The sequence below is a fragment of the Pleurodeles waltl genome, chromosome 1_2 (assembly GCF_031143425.1).
Source record: "Pleurodeles waltl isolate 20211129_DDA chromosome 1_2, aPleWal1.hap1.20221129, whole genome shotgun sequence".
Taxonomy (NCBI): domain Eukaryota; kingdom Metazoa; phylum Chordata; class Amphibia; order Caudata; family Salamandridae; genus Pleurodeles; species Pleurodeles waltl.
Window position 1 is genome coordinate 926195121 of NC_090437.1, and position 24753 is coordinate 926219873.

The following is a 24753-nucleotide window of genomic DNA, read 5'->3' on the forward strand; positions in this document are numbered from 1 at the left end:
CCATAAGTAATCCTTTGTTCTGCCTTCCCCTGCTTGAGCTGGTCAAGCAGCGGGACGACAGAAACCTGTCTGAGGGACTGCAGCAGCGTGGTCTGCCAGCAAACTCTTAAACACTGGTAAAAGCAATACTGAGGGGTCCTCTAAGGAGCCCCCAGAGTACATGGAATCATGCACCCAATACTGGCAACAGTATGGGGTATGATTCCGACATGTTTGATACCAAACATGCCTACAATAGGAGTTACCATTATGTAGCTGGACCACAGGTAGTGTGACCTGAGGCCAGAACACCGGTAAGATGGCTTCCCCGCGCTTACGAATTCCAGTGCACTGGAACTGGAGTTTGTAAGGTGGTCGTAGGGGCACCTCTGCTCATGCAGGGGTGCCCTCACACAGAGGAACCTGCCCTCTGTGCTACAAGAGCCTACTATAGGGATGACCTACAGTGACCTGGTGCAGTTAAAGGGTGCATGCACCTTTTCAGGCAGGCTGCAATAGCAGGCCTGCAAATACGGTTTGCATGAGCTCCCATGGGTGGCATAAAGCATACTGCACACCATGGGGGACCCCGGTGTACCAATGCCCTGGGTAACTAAGTACCATATACTAGGGACATACAGGGGTACACCAGTATGCCAAATGTGGGGTGTAAAGGGTACAAAAGCAACTAAATTTAGAGGATAGAGGTCAATCACTGGGGTCATGGTTAGCAGGATCCCAGTCAAAACAGTCTAAACACACTGATAAACAGGCAAAAAGTGGGGGTAACCATGCCAAAAACTGATTTTCCTACAAGCATGATGGATGCTTCTTTCCTGAGCAAATGGAGATGGGAAGGAAGTGACTTTTGTGGCGGACGAGGAGGGTGAACTTGCATGAACTCCAGAGTACGGCCCACTTGTCTGTTGTAATTCATCACATTGGTAATAATATTGAGAGATGTGAGCTCTTTTGAGTGGTAGGTTAGGGGAAACTGTAGCAGGCTCCACTTGTTTGTCACTGTTTTCTGATAGTGTCTCTGGATTGTGCAGGTTGTTTATATCTGGGCTGCTGTCTAGAGAATGCAGCTTGTGGTGGTGCACGATATTAGACCTGATGGAATAGGAGGCGAAATGATTGATAATTCAAAGGTTGGTATCTCTAATAGATCCCTCTAAAGTAGTAGGCTCGTCATCCACGCACGCCACAAAAAGGTTTTTTTCTGTACTGGAGCGTTCCAAGGACCTAGAAGTATCTGTATCTGCCTTGATGGCCTGCAAGGAGTCATCTATGTGGTTTCCAAAAAGTGCATTGCTGTCAAAAGGAATATCCAGAATTTTGTGCTGTACTTCTGAACAGAATATGGTAGTCTTAAGCCAACCTTGGAGGCAAGGGAAGCTATATCTAAAGATGCATCAATGATTTCAGAAGCTGATCTTTCTCCTTTGAGTAATATTTTTCGTGCCTCCTGTTTCTTAACTTCTGGTAGAAGATGTAGATATGGTGCGATGTGTGACCACATCTAGCGGTTGTACCTCCCCAATATTGCTAAGGCATTGGCTGCGCACACTGTAGTGCCCGAGATGGCTGTGAACCTTTTGCCAGGACTGCGATAACTGTAGCTGGTGCTTTCATTACCTTCACGCCTTCTTCCCATATATGATCAGTTATGGGGATTGTCCTCACAGCTCTTCTTGACTGATCCTTAAAATCATAAAATAAGCAGTCAGACTGCTTGACTGTCATCAGAAGCTGAAAACTAGTTGCAGCTCTCTCCGTAAAGGAATGGAAATTGCCTACGTCCTCCGGTGGGGAGTCTGATAGTTGAGGAGGAGGAGGAGGAAGTGTGGGAATTATATATTCTTCCCACTCAATACCAGCAAAACAAGTGTCTTAAATTTCTCCCTGTTTCGCACCATCATCAGAGGATGATGGGTTTTGCCTTCGTGGCACGGAAATGTGTGAAGTTGGTGTCATTCTAGGTGTGGGAGGAGGCCTAAGAGGTTGTGAGGCCGGTGGAGTAGAGGGTGGTAGTGTTCCCACAGGTGAAGGAAAACATGTGAGGTCGTCCTGTAACATGGCATGTAAGTCCTGCACCAATGCTAAGGGAAGCTGAACCATGGACTAATGAATGGGTTCCATATATTGTTGGGTTTTGGCAGCAGTATGCCGTTGGTGGAACTCCCAAGTATAACAGCCATCATACGCATTATAATCTTCTTTGTGGTATTTCACATGAAGCTGTGATGGACAATGTGCTGGGCCAAACAATCCATCATCTGATTCTTCAAAAACAAGTTACTAGGAGGCAATGGTGATATTTGTTGAGGATCATGAAGAAAGCATTTAGTCGATGGTGCTGTCAACAAGAATGCAGGCAATGCTAAAACAGTAGTAACTGGTAAGGTTGAGGGCCTCTTTATTTGAAGCCATGGCGGTGTCAACAAGCGCTTCATCGAATGTGCCACCAACAATCAAATAACAAGATGAGGCGACGAGGTTGTTTTTGTTGATGTCGTAATTGGTTTTGTCGTCGACGAGGTGGTCGTCCACTGTTTAGGGATCTTCGTTGATGGTGTAGACGATCTTGGTGTAGCTGCCGTCAACAGCACAGTCTTTGCTGACAATACAATTTTGGTGCTATCAATATAAATTGGAATAATACCCAAACATTAATTTTCTTCCATCAGAGGTGCAGGATTTAGCGAGGGCCTTGTTTAAAAGAAACTTTGGGGATTTTGCTATTGTAGGTAACATGCAATACATGAATATGAATCCAATGTGAATATAAATTAAAAACTAATGAGGGCCCCTATATTTTGTTAACACACCTCAGAAATCGTTTTGAAGTCTCCATTAGTCGCTGAAACAAGATTTTATGACATATATTTAAAAATAATTTGATTTAATGAAATGCTATAAACTACATATACCAGAATGCAATGTGGAACTCAGTGAAAAACACCTTGGATTGTAGTCAAAACACTGTTACAATTTGGTAAATATGTATATAGAAAAACGTTTAATTTTTCTTTGTTAAAGTATATATATTTAGTGATGTTATGGAGTAACTCTTGATAAGTGGTGTAACTTGAGTATTTTTTCTGTTACTTTGGAGTACTTTATTTTAAGCGCCGAAATTAGCACACAGGAAACACCTGTGAACAAGGTCTGGTGAGACCGAAACGCGTCAGGGGATTCCTGTTTGTTTATGATCTCACTAATGTATTAAAAGTTAAGGTATTTTTGGCACAACGACAGAGTGCGGTTTTCTCTTGCTAAAACAGAAAGAGAATCTTGTTCTTTGAAAATATGGTTGTCCTGCCTCAAACCAGCACCACCGGAGAATTAAGTGCGCCGTAACACGCAGATCAGGACATCTTTTCTTTCATATATATATATATATAGTCCTTATGGGGATCTTCCTGGTGACGTCTCTTCTTACCGCAAGATCTACACAATCGGATTATTTTTTGAGGAGTCCGACATGGTAAAGAAAAAATGGTTGAAAATATCAGAGATGTGAAGAAAACTGAGCCGAGCTCATGGAGACTCCGTCACACAACGTGGGGTAGAAAATCTGAGGAACTCAGCCTCTCTTGGGGATATGCTTCAGGGTGTTGTCGCCTGATTGGTTAAAGCTGAAGTTTGGTTCTTTTTTTACAAAAGGCTATGGAAAGGCTATTGCATTGCCTATCCATGGCATTTCAGCATATGATTGTACATATTACTTACTACTTTTCTAGAGATACTGCAGGACTCCCACCTATACAGAAGGGAAGATTCAAGCGTGTGAATCTATGAACAATCCAAAACTGGAGAATCTGCAGGACCCATGTCTAATGTAATGCTGTCACTTCTGAAGGAACTGGCTAATGCTACCTCTTTCCGGATGGCTGTGTGCCCCTAATGGTGCACTAAAGGGGCTGTGAGATTGTTGCTAGGGGGCAGAGGACTAGGAGGTACGCAGCCCCCAATGTCCAGTTGGTGTCTTTTGGGACCACAGCACGACCTCAAAAGGGTTGAAAAGCCGTGTGTGTGTGTTGGAGTCTGACCCTGCCTATATGTCAATCCTCTTTCATCTGTCTAAAAGTGGGAAATTCACATGGAGATTGGTAAATCAGATCTGAAAGACCAAATAGCATACTGTTGCTTGGCTTTCCTTAAAACACTTGAAAGGCAGAATATGCCTTTCTACTAAATCCTCAAGAGCCATAGAATGGCATGTCCATTAACGACGCCTACATAACCAGTTACAATCATGTGAACTTCACCCACCACAGTGTCTAAGCAGCACACTGCTTCCCACATCCCTGCCTAGACCACCCATGGTGTGGATTCCTGAGAGGATGACAAAGTTGGCTACATCTCAACCACATTGAATGGTTTGGGCTAAAGAAGGACATATGTCGTCCGGGACCGCAGGTAAAATCTCACCCAACATGTCTCAAAATGAGAGGTTGTAGCATCCAAGCAAACAGCTCACATTGAAGGACTTCAAGGAAAGGCTGACCGATGAGAAGATTCACTTTCCAAACTTATCCACATTTCACCTCCCTAGCAGAAGTTAAGGTTCACCCTGCTACTGGACACCGGTACCACCAAGCTTTCAGCTGCTGGGTGCTAGGCCAAGAAAAGCCATCTCACATGGAGTTGGTCTATGGAGATGGGTGGCTGAACATTTGACTAGAGGATCAGAACATTGTTTAGTACAAATACCCAAAAGTGTGTTTGTGAGGGCAGCTTTGAAGTACAAATTAGGTTGTGATGGTATTTTGTGCAGGCTGCAGGACCTCAGTCAGCACCTTTGCTTTTACCTCCACACTAAGGAAGTGAACGTCAAACAAGTCAGCAGGCTTCCTAATCAATGTGGGCAAAAAAAAAAAAATCCATTTTGGGTTTATGACACTTTAACACAGAATAATTTGCAGAAGATTCTCTTAAAGTGAGGAAAGAAGGAGCAGTGTTCAGGATTCTCCACCGAAGGCACGGAAAGAAATAAACTGAGGTGGGTGGAGCTTATATGTAAGTCTCTGAATCACTTTCAGAGCAGACCACCACCTACTGGAGGACAGGCGCAATGGTTTTTCAGTTTTCCAGATCTTTCTGGCATCTGGGGCTATGCACATGATGAGGAATCGGAGGTTAAATATATCCATCAAAATACTGTTCGTAAAAAAAGCTGTAATAAAAATTAAAAAAACAAATGCAATGTGGACATTCAGCAGGAGAATACAACTCATAAAATTTACAAAAATCATCTGCATTTTAAAGACTTTCACGTTCACCCACAAATCACTTAAAATTAGATACTTACTTGAGTTTTTCTGAAGGGTTAACACTCTCTTCGTTTTCACTATCATTTGTAGAAACAGATGGATACGTAGCTGCCACCCAGCTGTTGAACTCTGCATTACGTGGTACTTCTAAAGGAGCGGAAATTGAATTTCTCTGATCCAAACTTCTTTGAGAGGAACCACAAGTGGCTACCACTAAAAACCGGGTACAAATATAACGGATTACCACAAAAAAAAACCTATAAAAAAACAACACCTCCTAAAAACACTTTTGAATATACAAGATTTAATACAGAGATCAGTCATAACGACACTGCATGTTAAAGCTGTTAAAGTTTTTCAAACTGTTGAGTTGTTAGTGTGCAGTAAAAAAAATGTGTTAAAAACAAAATTCCATTATGTCGATCCAAAAAAGGTTAACTAAACAAGTTGAAGGAAAAAGGTTTTAGGGTACATGTATATTGAAAAACGTTGTGAATAACAATGTATTGCATTACATTGTTAAGATGTTGACAACAGACAAAGGTGGTAGGACCAGAAATGCTCACTAAAGGACTTCCTGGTATAATTGAGAGCGGACTCTCTTCCTGAGGTCATGAGAGCAGTCCTCGTCAAGGGAAGTGTGGTTGCAATCAAGAGATTGAGCGTTGTGAGAGCAGGTGAGGGACGTGTTTCCCTGCAGAAGTAAAGAAAGAGAAGCACAGTGGGGGATACAGTAACGCGTTGAGAGCTAAGGAAGTGGGGGGATCCCTTGCAAGAGGAAGGGGAAGGGTGTGGGTGGGGAGGGTCAGGATGGGGGAATAGGGAAGGGTAGAAGAATACTATAAGAGGAGAATAGGTGCAGCAGAGTGTGTCCACCAAGATAAAAAAAACAAAAACAAAAAAAAACATTATTTTGTTTGGAGCCATTATTGGTGATAATGAAGCACATAACACTAGAATTTGCACTCAACTTTAATGTAGTCAATAGTTTTATACTCCACTTTTTTTCCATACAATTGTTACTAAATAGTGCAGGACAAACCAACATGGTCATCAAACCTTTTTAAAGTCTTCTTACCCCTAGGAGCGTTTGACGCAAGAGATTAAAAGTTTGTGCCCTAGGAACTCAGGCCCGTGCAAAGAGTTATTCCTCTGAGTAAACATGAAGAGCATGTAACTTCGATGACGAGAATGGCTTTAAAGCAGCTTCAGCCACAGTTCAGCAATACATCTCAGCAGGAGATTGGCTTTCCTGTGATCGTAGATGCACTACAGTTTCAGTCTCCCATGAGGAGGTAAAAGGCTCCAGACCCTTTATCTGCACGATAGATGTTCTTGGCAAAAGAAGAATATTAAGTGTTCTACACTGCAATAGCGACTAGGATGTGTTAGCCAATTTAACACAATAGGCAGAACAACTCGTATGCATTCTACACAGAAGATAATACTGGGACCTATCAAGTAGCTTGCAAAAATCCCCATTTGGTAACATCTTCCAAGGGAAAATCATATGCTGTTTTAGGAATAAGAAGAATTGTAATCCAGCATTTTCAACAGCTTAAATCAAAAAGTTACTTACCTTCAGTAACTATCTTTCTGGTGAAAAATCTATATACCTGCAGTTTCCTTACCTTTCGAATATCCCAGGTGTAAGGCTGAATCCATAAACATTTCAATAGCTCTCTTCGCCAGCAGGTAGGGGATGCTTGCGCCACTTCTGTGCCAGAAACTGGGTCCTTGTTACGTCACTGGAGCCATGAAGCACCTTCGTAGGTGTTATGACATCAGTTTCTCATCCATTTTTATATGCGCCTTTGAGGCAGACAGATGATTGACATAATGCCTTTGAGGCAGACAGATGATTGACATCTTAAGGACAACTTCAGTTTGAGACCAGGAATGGCAACCACTACTACAGATGTACTTACTGTGGTAACCACTTTTAGCAAGAAGGCAGCCTTGCTTCTGAGGACCAGCTTGCAAAGAATGAAAGAAGTAAAAGGAGGAGTCTCACTCAAAGCCTGTGTCTAGCTGATGTGAAGGAATTGAGAAAAAATGGTTTAAAATGTAGGCAGTCGTAAAGAGCAACTGTGCAACGGTTCAAATGGGAAACATTACAAATGTGAGAATAAACTTAAGGTCCCATTGAGGCATCATAGATGGTAACTGAGGGAACGTTTTTATGATACCTTTAAAAAACCTCGCAACAATGGGTGATTTGAATAGGGACAGCTTATTGGAGAGACTGAAGAAGCCCAAAAGAGCAGATAAGTAACTCTTAAGCATGACACTGTGCACCCTTGCTGGGCTACTGACAGGGCCAAACGCAGGACGTCAGGTAGGCCAGCCTGAAGAGGGTCTTACTGATTTGTCGGCACATCACTTTACCAACCTACTCCATCTTCCTGAGTACACCAATTTGGTGAAGTATATTCAAGCACATAAGATGACATCCACTACTCCAGAGGTAATAAAAATGAATTCAGGATACTGACAACCTCCATGTATGAAGGTAGAGTCTCTGGAGGTTGGGGTACAGAAGCTACAACTAAGAGGTCTATGTGTGGGCGGTGGGGCAGCGAGGTGCACTAGGTCTGTATACCACATAATTTGTGACCAGTCTCGGCTATAAGAATGCCTTTAGCTGAGTTTAGGCAGATCTTCCTCAAGACCCGAGGAAATCAAGGCTATGTAAGGAAATGCAGTGAAGAATAAAGTTCCACCTCAAATGAAATTCATCCCCAATACTCCTTGCAATGGACAGTAAGGGGCCAGAATTTCAGGCAGTGAGCATTCTCTTGAGTAGAAAATAGATCTACTGAAGGAGTTCCCCAGTTGCTGTAGACCTGTTGGACAACCTCAGGGAGTGATCAGCAAAATGTTGCCTACTGACTGTCCATTTTCACACTGAGTACAACGGCTATGTGACGGGCCACCAGACAAATTTGACGGCCCTGAGTCAAGGACTAGAGTGGGAGAGCTCATAGGCATGTCTGCTCCCCCTTGCTGATGTACCACAATGCAGTCATATTGTCTGTCAAAATGTGGACAAATTGGCTGCAAAGGAAAGGGAGGAAGGCCATGAGACCCAGTTGGTTTGCCACAATTCCAGCATATTAGTAAAACATTTGCACCAGTGTTCTCTGAGCTCCTGTTCCTCCAGGTAAATTCCCCCCTCTCCCCCCGGAGTGGAGGCTTCCATCATGATTATCATCACCACATGTGGGCTCAGAAACAGCCTTCCTGGAGGCAAATTGTCTTCTACACTCCACCAAGGCAAATCTACTGCAGTGTCCCTAAAGAGCATGATAGACCTCTGAAGATCTCTAATGTGCTGGAAACACTGTCTGGAGAGGCACCTATGGAGGGCCCTTACGTGCCAGGGTGAGTGAGTGAAACAGAATTCAGGAAGCTAGCAGGCATAAGACCGCCAGGATTGGAACATGTGCTCAATTCTGAAACATCAGAATCATAACCCAAGTGTCTTGAATGCTCTCTGGAGGGGCAAAGGATCAACTCGATGTGGAGTTCAGTGCTGCCTCCAGGAACAGAATGCATGAGAGTGCACCAGCTCGGATGTGGGCTTGGCGGTGGAAATGCTCAGCTCAAACAGCAAGGTAGCCATTGTCTGCAGTTGGCACAACATGTCTCGAAAGTTGGCTTTGAGAAACCAGTCACCCAGATAATAAAATACTGAAATTTCTGCCCATATGAGAACGGCCGCTACCTCTATCACCTTTGTGACGACTTGTGATGCTGACATTAAGCCAAAAGGAAAGACTGAAAACTAGTGGTGTACGAACCCTACCATAAAGCAAATATACTTCCTGTGGAACAGCAGAATTGGAATATGATAATCTCTACAGTCCAAAGACAGTACATTGTTAAAAAAGTATCCTAATATGTTTAGGAGGATGGAGCTCAGACCACAAATGGGAAGAATATGAGAAGCCAAAACAAAAGTCTTTCCGGCTGTACAGAAAAAGAATCTGGGTGTGGTGGTTGGAAAAGCATACCGGGACAATCGGCCAGAGACAGCATTTTTTTTTTTTTTTTTTTTTAAATAAGTGTGTTGAAGTCTTGTATGTCAGCACATGCAGTTCTGAGGCAGGTGGAAGGAGGGAGAGTCGGATGACATACCCTAAAATGTATCCAGATTATTTAAAAACTTGGAGCCATTACAGATGGTTTCTCACACACTTGCAATTTCTGCCTTTTTGTCTCAAGCCCATCAACGAAGATAATTGTAAAGCAAACCACACAGATTCTGACCACTAAGATAATGAGGAAGTAATCTTCCTTGTCATCAATTATTACGCCAATGTAGAATTAAATGATATTTCATCCACTAGCATGATGATTTTCTTAGTTGTGCTTTAAAATTGTATGTTCTACTGGGAAGTTGGCAGGCCCTTAGCTTTGCTGAGGACACTAATAGTAAGATACTTACAACTTCAGACTGACTTGTGAGTCATCTACTTTGTACGAGTATTTAGGGATGAGGTCAAAGATCTAATCAACTTTATTTTAAATATGAAAACATACTGCAGCATACTACATTACACAGCATGAGTGTTAACTAACGGAAAAAAAAAATAGTAGACAGTATCGCACAGCACACCTCCAGCACTTCTAAAAGCATTCTGGAAAGCAGGTGATCAAAGTAACCTACCAAACAAAGACAAAATTAAGACTTATGAAATGACTGAGAGCAGAAATTTTTAGTCCAAGTGATGCCTTCACAAAATAGTACTGCTGATCTTCAAAACTAGATTAAGGTATACTGCGCCCATCAAACCCAAACAAAGAAGAAAACAGGTTGAAAACATGCATTAATGGCTATGCTTACTGGAAACTCAAGCACAAGTTCAACAGCTGAGAGTTCATAAGGTAAAACAGAGATATAGCACATTTAAATTGATTTGACAGTCAACAACTTGCTACAACATATAAACATTTTAAAAATGCACTGTTTCAAAATTAACCTCTTACATGAGCTATTATTCAAATGTTGATCACGAAGTGTATGCAGTTCTCCAAGCAATTCATCCATTTTTTTCTTCTTTTGTTTTAAGGCTTTCATTTTGCTGAATATTTGTGCTTTCTTGTCAGTGAGAGGTTCAGACAGTGATGCATTTCTGCTTTGGGAAACTTCCCGGGCGAGAGAAAGGCTTGCAGCTTGTCGTCTATTATCTGGCACAGGCTAAGAAACCAACAAATCAATTAAGTCTCTGCATACTGGATGTGTTTTATATACACAGAAATGCAACATCCTCAGTCTGAGCATGTTTAGATACTATTTTATGTACTTGGTTACCTAAAACCACACTTTGTTTTAATGAAGTTGTATAAGAGCCTACATGCAATTTTTGTATTTTTCCCCCCTTTCAGGCGCAATACATGTGTGCGCTTCAACATTTTCTACATATCTCACAGCACGTTATCAATAATATCACAAGATGGTAGAATTGCACTCCCCATACCTTCAAGGCTCTTCTTACTAAATTAACTATTAATTTACTAACAGTTTATAACACCATGTGAGCACAGTGCACTGAAAAATTTACAAGAGAATGTTATTATGGATATTTTAAAATGTATGAACTGAAGAACAATACACAAAAATGAGATATTCAAATTGAAGACTCCTGATACAACTAGATGACAGAACAGAAGATCACAAGGGGAAGGGGAGGCATGAGATACATTGGTAGCAAACTGGAGACTAGGTATACCTCAACACTGAGGCACTTTGATGTGGACTACTTATCTCTCAAATGACAGACACTGGTGTCCAGAGTACCACCCAGATTTACCTAGTGACCAGTTCCATATAGAGGGTGAACTTCAGAAATGGAATACATAAAATGTTCATGAAAGTCTCCATAGTGAAGAAGACTCCCTGTATGGCTATTGCATACATATTATTAATAGGAAAGTGCATTAGGGTTAACTGGAGGGAATACAGTTAGAGGTGCCACAGAATCAGAGTTCATAAGGATGAACAATATTGAGCTTTCTTAAGATTTAGGAGACAATAAAAATGCATCACAATGAAAGAGAAACCCTGTGCAGACAGACAAACCAATGTGTTGCTTGATGCATAACTGAATAGAGGAGTCATGGGCATAGGAAGATGAATGCGCCCATAAACAAAAGTGTGGTCATCACCTGGAATGGCATTATCTCAGTGGTCTCTGAAGAATACTTCATGAGATTTGAAATGATTAGGGTCTAGACAGTATATGTCCACTATTACCTTGAGCAGGTATTACACCCACGTAAAAGCAAACACTACCTACAGAAATCTGGACAATCAAAAGCACAATAAAACTAGGAACAATATCTGATCAGAGGCACAGTTCAGGAATATGAAATAGTCAAGGTGTTTGTTAGATGGAAAAAAAAAAAAAACTTTGTTAGGATAAAAACAAAAGGTCAAAAAAGCCCAAAAATAAAAAGTCAAAAATGAACCTGAATAAAGCCAAAACATCTGTAGTGTTCACAGAACCTCTACAGTAAATCAAACAGGAGGAGATTTAAGAATACTGAAAAGGATCCCTTATTAGGGTCTATAGGAAATGTGTAGTTTGTATATGGAGTTACTATATCTGTGCATGGACCGAAGGTTAAATACAATTTGTGTTTATATCACTTTAACAAGACACATTTGTCATGGATATTAATTTGGGGATTGCATCATGCAGGAGATTACACTTTTTTTTTCAACTGCTTCATATTTATGCACAGTAAAGTCCTACCAAAACTTAGGGCTGTACGCAGGTTCCTGCAATTTTGGAGTTAAAAGTAGGAATATAAAAGAGGAATCAATTTTTTGTAATTTCTAGAAGAAACTTTGTAGGTTACCTGTGAGTCATGAAGCTGATTGTGGAAGCGTTGTATTAGTTCATTCAGCTCTTCATTTAACTCAGATGTTAGGCTCACCCCAGACACACTACCCGTCGTCTCTGTTACAACTATAAGATAATAAATATTTTACTGAAATAACATTTTACTGCAATGATACAAATACATAATCGATAATATAACCAGTATAGTAAACAATTTGTGAATACCATGCCACTCAACTCCTACATAACAAACAATACTAGGCACAATTTATAAATGCAATGCTGCTTAAACCCTCATACCAGATTCATCCATAACTGCTATAGCATGTTCTGTTTTGTGTTGCAGTGAAAGAAGAGCTGCTTGTCTTCCTTGGAGAGCCCTAAGTTGCTCTTGTTGCTGCAGCATCCTTTTCAATAAATCATGTTGTTTCCTCAGATTTTCCAGCTCCTCTTTAGCTTCTTGTTTGTGGTCCACAGCCTGAAAAACAGGAAACAGTTTAACTAAACAAATCTATGGTTAATGTCCATTCTACACTAGTTTGAAATGCAGCAAGCTAAACAAATAAATACATACAAAGAAAGATCAAAGACGACTAAACTAGTGTCACTGTTTGAAAAACAAAATACAAATAAAGCAGGATTTTTGTCAGGTCGGTAATTCTATTTCAGATGTAAATGGTTACAAATGTATGCAACAAACCTACAAATAGAATCAGAATCGGGCATTGCCATTGATCATACATTTTGTTGCCATATGTCCATATATGTGTCCTACTAGGTTACATGGAACCTGTGTCACTTGCTGAAGTAGACTAATACTGGTCCCCCAACAAACTTGAGCCTTAAGCAAGGTGACTTCTGTCCAGCTCAAACCATTTAGCCTTTCCATGCCCCTCTTCATTTGCACTTCTCCATCTTTCTTGTGGTTCTAAATAAAACGGATACAAAAGTGGCTTTAGCTTTTGCAATTAAAATTTCTAATCGTACACCACTTTTTGTTTAACAGAGTGGCAGGACCTTTACCCTCCCATTATTTTACATCTGGGTTCCATCTTTTGCCACATTTGCTTTCTCTTTGCACTGCATATCTTTCGCAGTGCACTTTTCTGCTCCTTCCCTTCCCATATGAAGTGCTAAAGTATTACCATCTCTCCACAGGACTTTCTGCACATTTTATACTGTTCCTATATGTCTATTTGTTACCATTTGATGCAAAAGAAACAAGCTAAATAGAGCAGCTCTGAACTATACCATCATTTTTTGGTGGTCTCGATAGATAAATCAAGCAGAATTGGTAATAAAAAATAAGCTTATGTCAAGGGGTAGGCCTGAGTGGGTGGCAATGTGAGGTGTTTGAAACAGTCAGGTCTTTCCTGACTTTCACAAGCCCAAGTGTCTGCAAGTTTATTATTGCTTGAAGAGATCCATATGTGAAGGGTTCTTTATCCCGGGTTGAAGGGATATTGGATTAAGGCGACCGACGCGTGCTCAAGGGTTAATGAATTTAATACGGTCTGGGGGTCTAGGATGAATTCATCATCTTCATACAATGACAGGGTTGATTTAGTCTTTCAACGAAAGTAATAAAGTCCCCCTTTTGTTTTTATTCTCTCTTTTAGGGTTCTGATAAGGTTCTTGGTGATGTCTGGTCCGGCTTAAGAAAGTTCCGGTCTTCCCATATGTCAGCGGGCCAGGCTCCCAAAAATAAAGAAGAAAAGAACACAGGTAAGTGGAAGTTAAATAACTATATAGGGTTATTTAGGTTTAGTAGGTTGGTGAGGGTAGGTGGGAGTGCAGGGGTGAGGGGTTTACTTTTGTCGTGCCTTTCTCCCTATCGCAGCACGTTGTGGAATTCCCCTTTTTATTTGATAACAGCTATTTAGGTTTGGGGTTCGGTGATGTTAGAGGATATATTGTTTCTCCTTTTACACTGTTTCCCCCTCTTACACTGTTTCCCCTCTTATACTGTTTCCCCTCCCTTATACTGTTTCCCCTCCCTTATACTGTTTCCCCTCCCTTATAGGATCTCAGTCCCTTTTCCTTATTTCCCCAAAGTCCTGAGAACCACCCGGCACCCCATTCCCATTTGCGGGGTGATCGTACCTCTGAAGGCCACGCCCCTCCAGGGACGCGGCCGGCTTCCTGGTAGTCTCCCGACTTTACTGGGTCAGGGGCGGGAGGCTCCCTAAGTATCTCTCTTCGTCCCCGTCGCTCGTCCGTCTGGTGGGGGCGCGCTTCGGTCTGGTGGGCGTTTTCCCGTTCGTCTTCCTCCTGTGAGGCTTTTCAAGTGTTTCTCTCCCTCGCGTCTCTGTTCGCGTCTCTCGCGGCGTCCTCCTTTTCAATTTCCTCTCTGGCGTACATCACGTTCGACGTCATGACGTCCAGAGCTCCTCGGGTGCCCCCGGGGTATTCCTCGTCAGTTTCCGCATCTTCTTGCAAACCGGCGTCGGGAGACGTCCGGTTACACCATATTTCAGCTGTCTGCTTCATAATCTTTGTTTACTGCTATATGTGGAGCCTCCACATGGACGTTCAGTATGGACGATATCATAGCAATGAAACCTTATTAATTAGGTCAAATATTGCTGCTAATCTAGATAGGGAGCCCACAACAGATGTTGAACGGTAAGAGGAGCTAGAATCCTTGGTGGCGGAAGATCTGTTATGCAAGGAGGAGTCCTCTTGAGACTACACTTCTAAGATGGAAGATCATCTTCTGGAGGATGAGGTGAATAAGGAGGCCCAGGCGCCTCAACAAGCTATAATCGAAGACAATGATGTTGAACTGTCTTTGAAGCTGGCTATCTATGCAGTGACCCAATGGAGGGGGGCACTAGGTAGATATTCCAGGGTGACCCTTCTTGGTTTACAGGGCTAAAAGTGACAGTCCCCAAAGCCCTCTTTTGTGATAGTGTGGGCAAGTAGTTAGGCTTATCAGAGGGTAGTGCTAAGCATCTGTTGAACACGCACAGTCAATAAATGAGACACAATCAAGAAGTAACTTGAGACCGATTGTTAGAAAAATAGTTACTTTGTTGCATTATTTATAAACACCAGAGCACATGCAGAAAAATAAATACTGTTGCAGTCCTCAGAAGGACTGGCAAGTAACACTTTCTGTAGCTCAATGCGCTTTTATGCAACACAAGGTCCAAGGTACTAGGGCTGCATAGGAGTTCTTACACTCAGTTCTCGGGAGGTGCCCTGAAGCTAGTAATGTGTTAGGAGGACTAAGTTATTGACAAGACCAGCAGTTAAGGTCTATCTGACCAGGACCGTCCAGGTGCAGTGGTGTTGGTTGTGTCAGGTTCCTGTGCACCAAGCACTTGGCAACAAGGGGGGGGGGGGGGGGGGGGGGGGTACCTGGAAAATGAATGCAAGGAGGGACTTGGTGGCAAGTCTGGGAGTTCCTAACAGGGGGGCTTAGTCGGTGGGCGTCTGGAGAGCAGGGGGGACACATTTGGAAGTTCTTTGGGGGACCTGCTGAAGGACAGACAAAACAAGTCAACTGGATGACTGTAAAGGCTGTCCTCTGTGATGCCGATGTCCCTCGCTGGCAGGTCTACGGATCTTCTGTTGGAGTCTGGGGTGGGCTTCAATAAGCCTTGGTTGGTGCAAGGGGTCCAGTACACCAGAGATTGGTGCACCTCTGCTCCAGTGGATCCTTTGGTCTTCTCACTTGGTGGGGAGACAGGATTGGCTTCTTGGAGCAAGGGGACCTCCTCCTAGACAGCTGCTGTGACGGTGGACACGGGGGTCAGCAGGCTGGTGAACTGAATGTTGCGTTTGGTGCCTGCAAGAAGCAGGGAAGGGGCTCCTCCACTCCAAGAGAAATGTTGACTGGCTGGCTAAGTGCTGGAGAACCCCTGAGGCTTTTGGAGTTCCCACAGCTGTAGGACGAGTCGTGATATTGCAAATGTCTGGACAGCAGCAGGTCAGCAGGCAGGGTTCCATGCCAAATGTTTACCAGGCATCCACAATTCTTGCTCTTCCGGCTCTTCTGTGTCCTTTTCTTCCTCTTCTTGTTGTCAGGCTAATCTAGCTCCTGGTGTTGGGGAGCCACCTAAATACAGAATTTAGGGACGTTTTAGGGGAGTGTAGGGTAGTAGCCAATGGGCTACTTACACTCTGAGATGTCTACAACACGTTATGACCACTTCCTGTAGAGAGGAGGCATATCCCTTTACCAGAAGGCCCCATTCCGACCAAACCCTTCTGCGAGTGTCCAGCTCCGGAAGACCATCTTAGGGGTGTGGCTTGCCCACACCTGCTGATTAGCTAATTTTCCCACCTGTCCTGCTGCTAAATGGGCCTCAGGGTAGGGAGGGTGCACACCAAAGGCTGCAGGGTCTTTGAAGGTCCTATCCTTGATATACTGATTTGCTAGCCATCCTGCTGGAGTGGGTGGTAATACACCTCTCCGGAGAAGGTACTGTTTCTGACCTCTGACAGCACGGGTTCTCACCTCCAGGGAGTCAGACACGTGTCTGGTGGTGGCAGACTGGACTAAACTAGTCAGTCAGCACAACAAGAGACTGGGAGAGTTCACATGCACCTCTAAGGTGCCCTCTGGGTGCACGCCAGAATAAATCCAAGGCTGGCATCAGACTGCATTTATTAAGACGAGGTGTTTCAAACCAAACACCATAGGGTTCGGGTAAGCCATTGTGTGTCTGGGTCACTCATGTAGACGAGTGTCCAGCAAATACCTTAAAATGGCTTCCTAGTTCACTATCAATGCTCAGCAATGGGGCTGGGCATCACAGGGCAGTATCCACTTTTGCAGAAACAACTGTGCAGAAAGTGTACCACATCCTGCCTTAGGCCGCTTAGGCCTGCCTTAGGGGTGACTTACATACACTTAGCTGCAGTGATGGGGACATGGCAACACCAGTGACTTTGCCTACTGCTGGCATCGGAGGCCATCTACACGGAGCAAGCGGGGAAGCAGAAGACAGACATTGCGCCCAGGAAACGGTGAAAGGGCCCACCGCAAGCAGAGAAGTAAGGAGTTGAGAACGGACGCTCCCTCTACCCCCCAGAAGAGAAGGGAGTGGGGGAAGGGCAGAGGAGAAGGGGAACCCAAGAGTAGAGTGACCACCCTTCATGCTGGCCCGACCTGGATCTGCAACCCATTTCCCCCTTCGGCTTACCTATATAACAATGAGGGCCTAGCGCACAAGACCGAGCAGTGGTGGGTGAACACCTGGCCTATTACAAAGAGGAGGGAGGACGGACACTATGAGCAGAGCGGCCCCTACCATATCTTGGATTACAACAGGATTTTGTTTTTTTCTTTGGGCCCAGATACCAGCCACATAAGGCCTAACTTGCACTGCTTGGCTGCAGTTGAAACTACCTTACTTACGAGTGCAACCCCCCCACCCCTACCAGAACCAGTTTAGGGACCAGTTTTGGGGGTCGAGTGAGGCCGGGGAGAGGGGGTCTGCCATGGGGGCCCGAGCTGATCCCTACAGAGACAATTGGTCTGCACCAGAATTGCTGTAAGGTGGTTGACGGCCCCAGGAAGGGGTGGGGCTTTCTCCTCTCCCCCCTCCTGAAGACTATTCTCTCTTGGTGGCCATGGAGAAGCCCAAAGGCCAGGCACACATGCAAGCTAACAAAATAGACAAGTTCACTATTGTTGGACCTGACCCCTTTTACAGGGTCATTCCCCAGACTTTTTGCCTCCTTATTTTTCTGATCTTTGCTGGCTGACGTTTTGACTCTGAGCACTTTTTCACCGCTAACCAGTGCTAAAGTGCATGTGCTCTCTCTTACAAATTTGGTATGATTGGATTATACCTGATTGGCATATTTAATTTACCTATAAGTCCCTTGTAAAGTGGTATCCCTATACCCAGGTCCTGTAAATTAAATGCTACTAGTGGGCCTACAGCGCTGCTGGCGCCACCCACTGAAGTAGCCTCTCAAACCTATCTAAGGCCTGCTAAATTTACTTGCCAGGCCCAGAACTCCCCTTGTACTACATGTAAGTCACCCCTAAGGTACGCCCTAGCTAGCCCTTTGGGCAGGGTGCCATGTATGTAGAAGGCAGGACATGTGCCATGTTGCATGGCCTGTACTGGTGTGACAAACAGCCTAACTTGGTGTCTCACTGCTGCAAGTGCTGCCTCCTCATAGGATTGCATTGGAAATGCCCTGCCTTATGTGTAAGGGGTATTGTCTGATTTATGAGGGGTATCGTAGGCATGTTTGGTATGGCTGTGATAGTGGTGAGAAATGCTGCTTACTGTTGTAGGTGTATTTTTTATTACTATTACAGAAATGTCACTTCTAGAAAGTGTGCATTTATCTGCGCTTATGACTTTGGGGTTTTGCAGCTTGTCTCCAATCCACGTCTGGGCAGACTGACAGTTGGGGCTTTGTGCATACTTCTCAGACAGCCTGAACACAGGGAGGGTGGAGGTGTCACAGAGGTGCATCTACATATTGTAAACCCTTCCTGGGCTGAGAGGGAGAGGCGGGGCATACCTGCATTTGTAAAGACTGTGCCCTGGCCTCACACAATAGGGTCGTTAACCCCCCCACTGATGTTTGGAGCCTGTGCTGAAAGGAGAGAGGGGGCACTTCCAGAACCAGTTGTAACTGGCTGGAACCTCCTCTCCCTGCCATTGTAAGACACACTGTAACCCTAGTATAAGTACAGGGGAATTTTCCCCACAATTTGAACATTCTTGGAACTTGAAACTGGACACAGAACGCTGGTGAAGGGACTCACCAGGAAACCACCTTGGACTGCTGCTGTTGTGCGGACCTGTGACCTGCCCGGTCACTAGGAGGTACTGCCACCATCGACACCCCTTGTGCTGGCCTGTAGCTGGGTCCACCAGCCCTGTACCCTGTTCTTGACTGTATTGTTCCCAGGGGCAGAGTGCTGTGGCCCAAGGCCCCTGCCACGATCCCCACAGCTGTGTCTATAGCGTTTGGGAACAGCGCTCTTTCTGGACCTACTGCAGAGAGATCACCGCCGCAGCCCGGGCTTTAGCTTTGCCCAAAGCGCTCTGAAAAGTGCTTTACTTCTACCCAAGAACATAGCCGCAGCCCGGGCCTCAAACTTGCTTTAGCGATTTGAAAAGCGCTTTATTTTATCTCCCGGATCACCGCCGCAGCCGGGTTTACTAATTAACTCTGAGCGCTGGGATCACGCTCCTCTCAGTGCCCCCGAGGCACACCAACAAAGGAACAAGAGCAAGCTTGCTCCTCTCGGTGCCCCCGAGGCACCTCCCGCTTCTGGGAGCGCCCCCAGGGCACCAGCCGCCTTCAGTTTCTACAAGAAGTCTCCTTGCAGCCCGGGAGCAGCTTCCCACCCTTGCGCACCACATCGGGTGTGGGTGAGTGTTTTCTCGGCCCCCGGAGGGGTCAGAGTTTCCTTCCACATTGATGCAGGACTCTGGGAAGGCACAGGGAGCGCCCCCCTTCCCTGGTCGATGCGCCAGGAGCGGGACACTCCTTTTCTTTTTCATGGGCATTCTTTTTAGTTGGAATCGGGAAGGGATCACAAGGAGAGGGTGCCGACCGCCCCTCTCTCCCCCCAAAACACCACGTGGCCCCTGTTTTGCGCACAGGAGCGCCGGGGGCCCCAGTGCTCATCTTAGAGGCACTGGAAGTGCCTCTTCAACTGGAAACGGGTACTTTTTAGGGAAATCTAGGCTCTAGGAGCCCAATACAGACTTGTGGATGTTTTAATTTTCTTACCTGTTTACTGTTCCTACATATATGTGCTAATGTTCCTTTTTTATGGGCATGTCTAGCTGATATGTATTTATATGACTTGGGAGATATTCTCTAATGTTCCTTTTATGAGTATTTAGAATTGTTCATGACAAGTGCATATATCTTTTACTATAATTCCGGACTACTGCTTCTGTTGCAGAATCCTGAGTACTTACGTTTGCTAATGTGACAACTGCATATTCTTGAAGAGTATTAGTAACTTGTGTAACATTCTGACAACTGCTAAGGTAGCAGGGTATTACTTACGTGTAATGTTGGTCTAATTATGTTTTGTGCAAAACAGATTATTTTTACATAGCTCAGTGTTGTGTTTACTTTGTGGTGTACATTTTGCATCACATGTATTGTAGGAACACTTTACCTCTGGGATAGGCCTGACTGCTCGTGCCAAGCTACCAAGGGGGTGAGCAGGGGTTATCAGACGTGTAACTCCCTTGTCCTGACTAGAGTGGGTAGGTTCTGCCTGGCTGAGGTGCATACCCTAGCCAACAAGAAACCCCATTTCTAACAACTATAAATAGACTGGCCTCACCGCCTAATGGTCCAGAGAGAGTCACACCAGGGAAGACGGAATCCTCTTTAGGAGCAATAATGGCAGGAATCTCGTACCTCAAATACTTTCACAACTTTCAAAAATACTTTAGAGTCTAAAATAGATGCTGTGACAGCAGATGTCTCCTTCCTGAGAGCAGACTTCCAGAAAATGTCAGACAAGGTCACAACAGCCGAGATGCACATTCAAGCACTACAGTCCACATCCAAAAGATTGGAAGAACAAGTTCAACACCTTGAAAAGCAACATATGGCTGCCAGGCTCGAAGACCAGGAGGATAGGGCAGTGAGGAACAACACCAGAGTGTTTGGGATACCAGAGGGACTCAGTGTAGACCTCATTGTCAAAACCCTTTGTTCAAAGCACTTCAAACTTTTTCTTGGTGGAGCAGGCACACAGCGCCAATCCTGCCACCAAAGCCTCAACCCCACCCCCCAAGAACGATTACAGCCAGGATCTTCAACCACTGAGAATGTGAAATACGGGCGGAAAACCACAGTCCCCCATTTACGTTCCAGCTGTGTATTTATTTGCTGGTGGAGTGACGGAGCATCCCCTTGTAGCCGTGTCGCATTTTGTGTATTGAAATACGACTTTATGGTATTTGTAGTGAAGTCTAATTGTTTTTAATTTGTTAGTTTTATCTTAAGTGGCAATGCTTGAGCGAAAGAGAATATTCAGGGAGGTCGCTCGTCGTCTTTACTTTCTATAGCTATTATGAAGGAATTCCAAGTATTTAGGCCCTTGACCAGGATCCCTTTGTCTCGGAGAAGCTGCAGCGTTTGCGCCTCGGCCTTGGCCCAGCGCAGTAGTTCAGAGCGCCATTGATCAGTGCCCGGAGCAGCCGGGGCTTTCCAGTGCATAGCTATGAGGCGTCTGTACATCACCAGCGCTAGAGCTATGCATCTGAGTGTGTGTTTCAGTCTTTTGGGACACGGGCCTATTCCCAGTAAGCATAACTCAGATGTGGGGGACAGTGTAACAGCTGTCCATTCGATCAGCAATGTTATTATGTCGTTCCATACGTTTCGGATTGGGGGACAGTCCCAAGTCACGTGGAAGAAGGTTGCATCGGCGTTTCCGCATCTGGGGCACGACTGCGGCGATTGAGGGAACATGCGTGTTATGCGGTGGGATGATAGGTATGTTTGGTGCAGATAATTGAACTGGGTGTAACGGAAACGCGGGTTACGTGATACCTCGTGTACAGTTTTCATTGCCTAGTTCCATGCAGGCTGTGAGAGGGGTTCTGACAGCACGCAACCCCATCTATTTTTTGCCTGTTCTTGTCTATGATCAAGGTGGGTGATTAGGATTATCTATGCTCTTGATACTTTTATTGGGGCGACTATGTTTTCTAACAGGTCATGTAGTGTGGGGGAGACAATTGGTTCAGAGTTTCCGCATTTCCAGCTAGAGCATAGTACCTGTCACACTGCTCCAAATGTTACAAAACTACCTTGACTCAAGTTGTATTTGTCAGACAGAGCCTTGTAAGTTAGGAGGTGACCTTCGTTGTATATGTCGCCGACTGTGCATATGCCCTTGTCGTACCATCCTCCCATGCCCACCTTGGTAGCTATTTTGGCGAGTTTCGGGATGGCCAATAGTGGGATCCTGGGCGAGTACTGTGGTGTTTTATCGCCAGTTAGAGCGTATCGGCCCCATACCCAGTGCGCGGTTTTCAATAAGATGTTGTGCGGGTGTTTGGGGCACTTGCGATTCATGAGGTATTGCAGTACTCCTGTGTTTCCCAAACTCAAGAGAATCCACTGTGATTCTGCGCTATCGGGGCATCCGAGCCAAGTAGATATCCATTGTAGGTGGGCGGCTGCGTAATATAATTCGAATCTGGCTGCCCCTAGTCCACCCATTGTAAGTGGCTGGTATATTTTAGCTAGCGCCACGCGCCGCCGACCATTGCCCCAGATTAGAGCTGTTAATAAGCTATTCAGAGGTTTAAAGAAGGAGGCGGGTAAAGCCAGTGGGAGGGCCATGAAAAAGTATAACAGGCAGGGTAGTATTATCATCTTTGCTATGGCCACTCTGCCCATAGGTGTGAGTGGAAGTGAGCAACAGAAGGGCAAAGAGCCCCTAATGGATCTGATCGCTTGCCCGAGGTTGCCTTTTCCAAGGTCCCGCGCGTCGTGGTATAGGTTTATTCCCATGTATTTAAAAGTGGTGTAGCACCACTTCAGGTCGCCCAGATTAGAGGGCATCCTGTGCGCTTAAGGAACTGGGCGCATGGGAAATATACACGATTTTGACCAGTGCACCTTCAGTCCGGCCACTGAGCCAAATTTATGCAGTAGCTTCAGCAAGTCGGGCAAGGATTCAGTGTGATCTCGGAGAAAAATAGTTGCATCGTATGCGTACAGAGACACTATGCGGTATTCATGATCATCGCGGACGCCCCACGCTGAGGCCACTGAGCGCAGACGAGCAGCCAATGGCTCTATGGCTAGAGCAAATAAAAGTGGGGACAATGGGCATCCCTGTCTGGTTCCTCTTTCTATATTGAAAGATTGAGAGATCGTGTCACCTGTTTTGACCCTCGCTAAGGGGCTAGTGTAAAGTACCTTAACCCAGTCGATATATGTCCGTCCAAATCCCATGCGACGGAGTGTTTCCATCAGGAAAGGCCACCCTAGCGTGTCAAACGCTTTTTCTATGTCTAGTGACACTGCTACTTGGTGATGATCGCCCTCTGGTGAGTTTGCCATCAGGCGTAAAAGATTCCGAACATTGCTATAGGTATTACGTCCAGGTATAAACCCGGACTGGTCTCGGTGGACCAATTCTGGTATGCATGGGAGTAAGCGATTGGCTACGATTTTGCCAAGTAGTTTGCAGTCTGCATTCAGTAGCGATAGAGGCCTGTATGAGCGTACATCTAGTGGGTCATGACCAGTTTTGGGCAGTACCGCTATCAGCGCCTCACGGCACATGTCTGGCAGCTGGCCACGTTTTAAGGCCTCAGATAGCATCGCAAGATATGGGGTTAATGTTTGAGCCGGGAATGTGCTGTAATATTCAATAGGTAAGCCGTCACTACCGGGTGCCTTGCCATGTGATAGTTGTTGTAGAGCCCGTTGTACTTCTGTTATATCTATCGGTCTATCTAGTTCCACTCCCTGAGTGGCAGTTAGGCAGTTTAAGCTAATACCGTTGAAAAACTCGCTTAACAGTGCTGCGGAGGGTGGGGGTGGAGCTGTGTAGAGTGGGGGTATGCGATCTGTCTATGTTCGTTTGTGGGATGCAGTTCATGTCCCCGCCCCAGATGCAGGATGAGGGTAAGTCGTTTGATAAGTGAGAGATCATTCTTTGTAGGAATTCACCCCGTCAGACATTCGGGACGTATAACCCGTTAATTACTAACATCTCCCCATCCAAATGGCCCACTAATTGTATATACCTGCCATCGCTATCAGTTATGCTGCGCTGAACCACATAGGGGACCCCTGGAGCTATCCAGATCAGAACCCCTCTGGCGAAAGATGATTTTCCAGAGCCATATACCTGTCCCACCCATCTCCTTTCAAGCCGTGGGATATCTTCAGGTGTGATATGAGTTTCTTGAAGAATGGCTATGTGAATATGGTGTCGTTTTAGATGTGCGTGTATCCTATTGCACTTATTTATTCCCGCCATTCCCTTCATATTCCAGGTTATTATATTGTATATTGGTTCCTTATTCATTGTGTTACATGGAGTTATGGAGCGGCTTGTGATGTGATCCCAGGGTCCCTGCCCCAGTTTCGACCACTAAATGCCGTTAGCCCGTTACACGCACCCCCCGCACACCCCGGCCCCGTCCGCCAGCCACCACGGCCTACAAAGAAGGAAGATACTGCAAAGATGAGATAAGAAAAGGGGAAAGAGATAAGATTACGAAAAAAAGGATATTTCGGGTAAAGCACGGATTTGAACAAATTGGCACAACCTGTGCCTAAACTGTTGTTTGGGTGGTTAAGTTCCATACAGGTATAGTTAAGGTGGTGGGGAACGTGGATTGGTTAAGGACGGGCACCAGATGGCCTACCTCCAGGATAGTACTTTCCCTGTGTGCTCCTCGTTGTAGCGGCGTCATCCAGTAGAGGTCCTAAGAAGTTCCTCCGGGGCGGCAATCCAGCGGGCCTCATCTCGGGACAGTCGCGAGCCTCCGTGCACGCGACGGGGAGAGGGGCGCCCCGCCCCCTTACACACCACACCCGGGGAGGGCGCGGTGGGTATGCCCTCTGGGGCCCTAGAGCTCGTCCGCCAAGCGCGGAGTTAGGTCGGGCCGACCAGAAAGGGGGGGGGGGGGGGGGGAGAGGGATGGGCTGGATTCCCT

At 45.2% G+C, this 24753-nt stretch overlaps 1 protein-coding gene across 7 annotated transcripts in view; it reads right to left on the minus strand.

The window, feature by feature from the left end:
- Positions 1–24753, minus strand: part of PCM1 (pericentriolar material 1) — a 713620-nt gene that overhangs the window by 627148 nt on the left and 61719 nt on the right. For all 7 annotated transcript variants that reach the window (XM_069200330.1, XM_069200304.1, XM_069200313.1 and 4 more), the window contains exons 7-10: positions 12410–12587; positions 12126–12235; positions 10251–10461; positions 5297–5471 (exon numbers count right to left, since the gene is read on the minus strand). In XM_069200330.1, coding sequence (XP_069056431.1) covers positions 5297–5471; positions 10251–10461; positions 12126–12235; positions 12410–12587 — 674 coding nt within the window. The remainder of the gene's footprint in view (positions 1–5296; positions 5472–10250; positions 10462–12125; positions 12236–12409; positions 12588–24753) is intronic.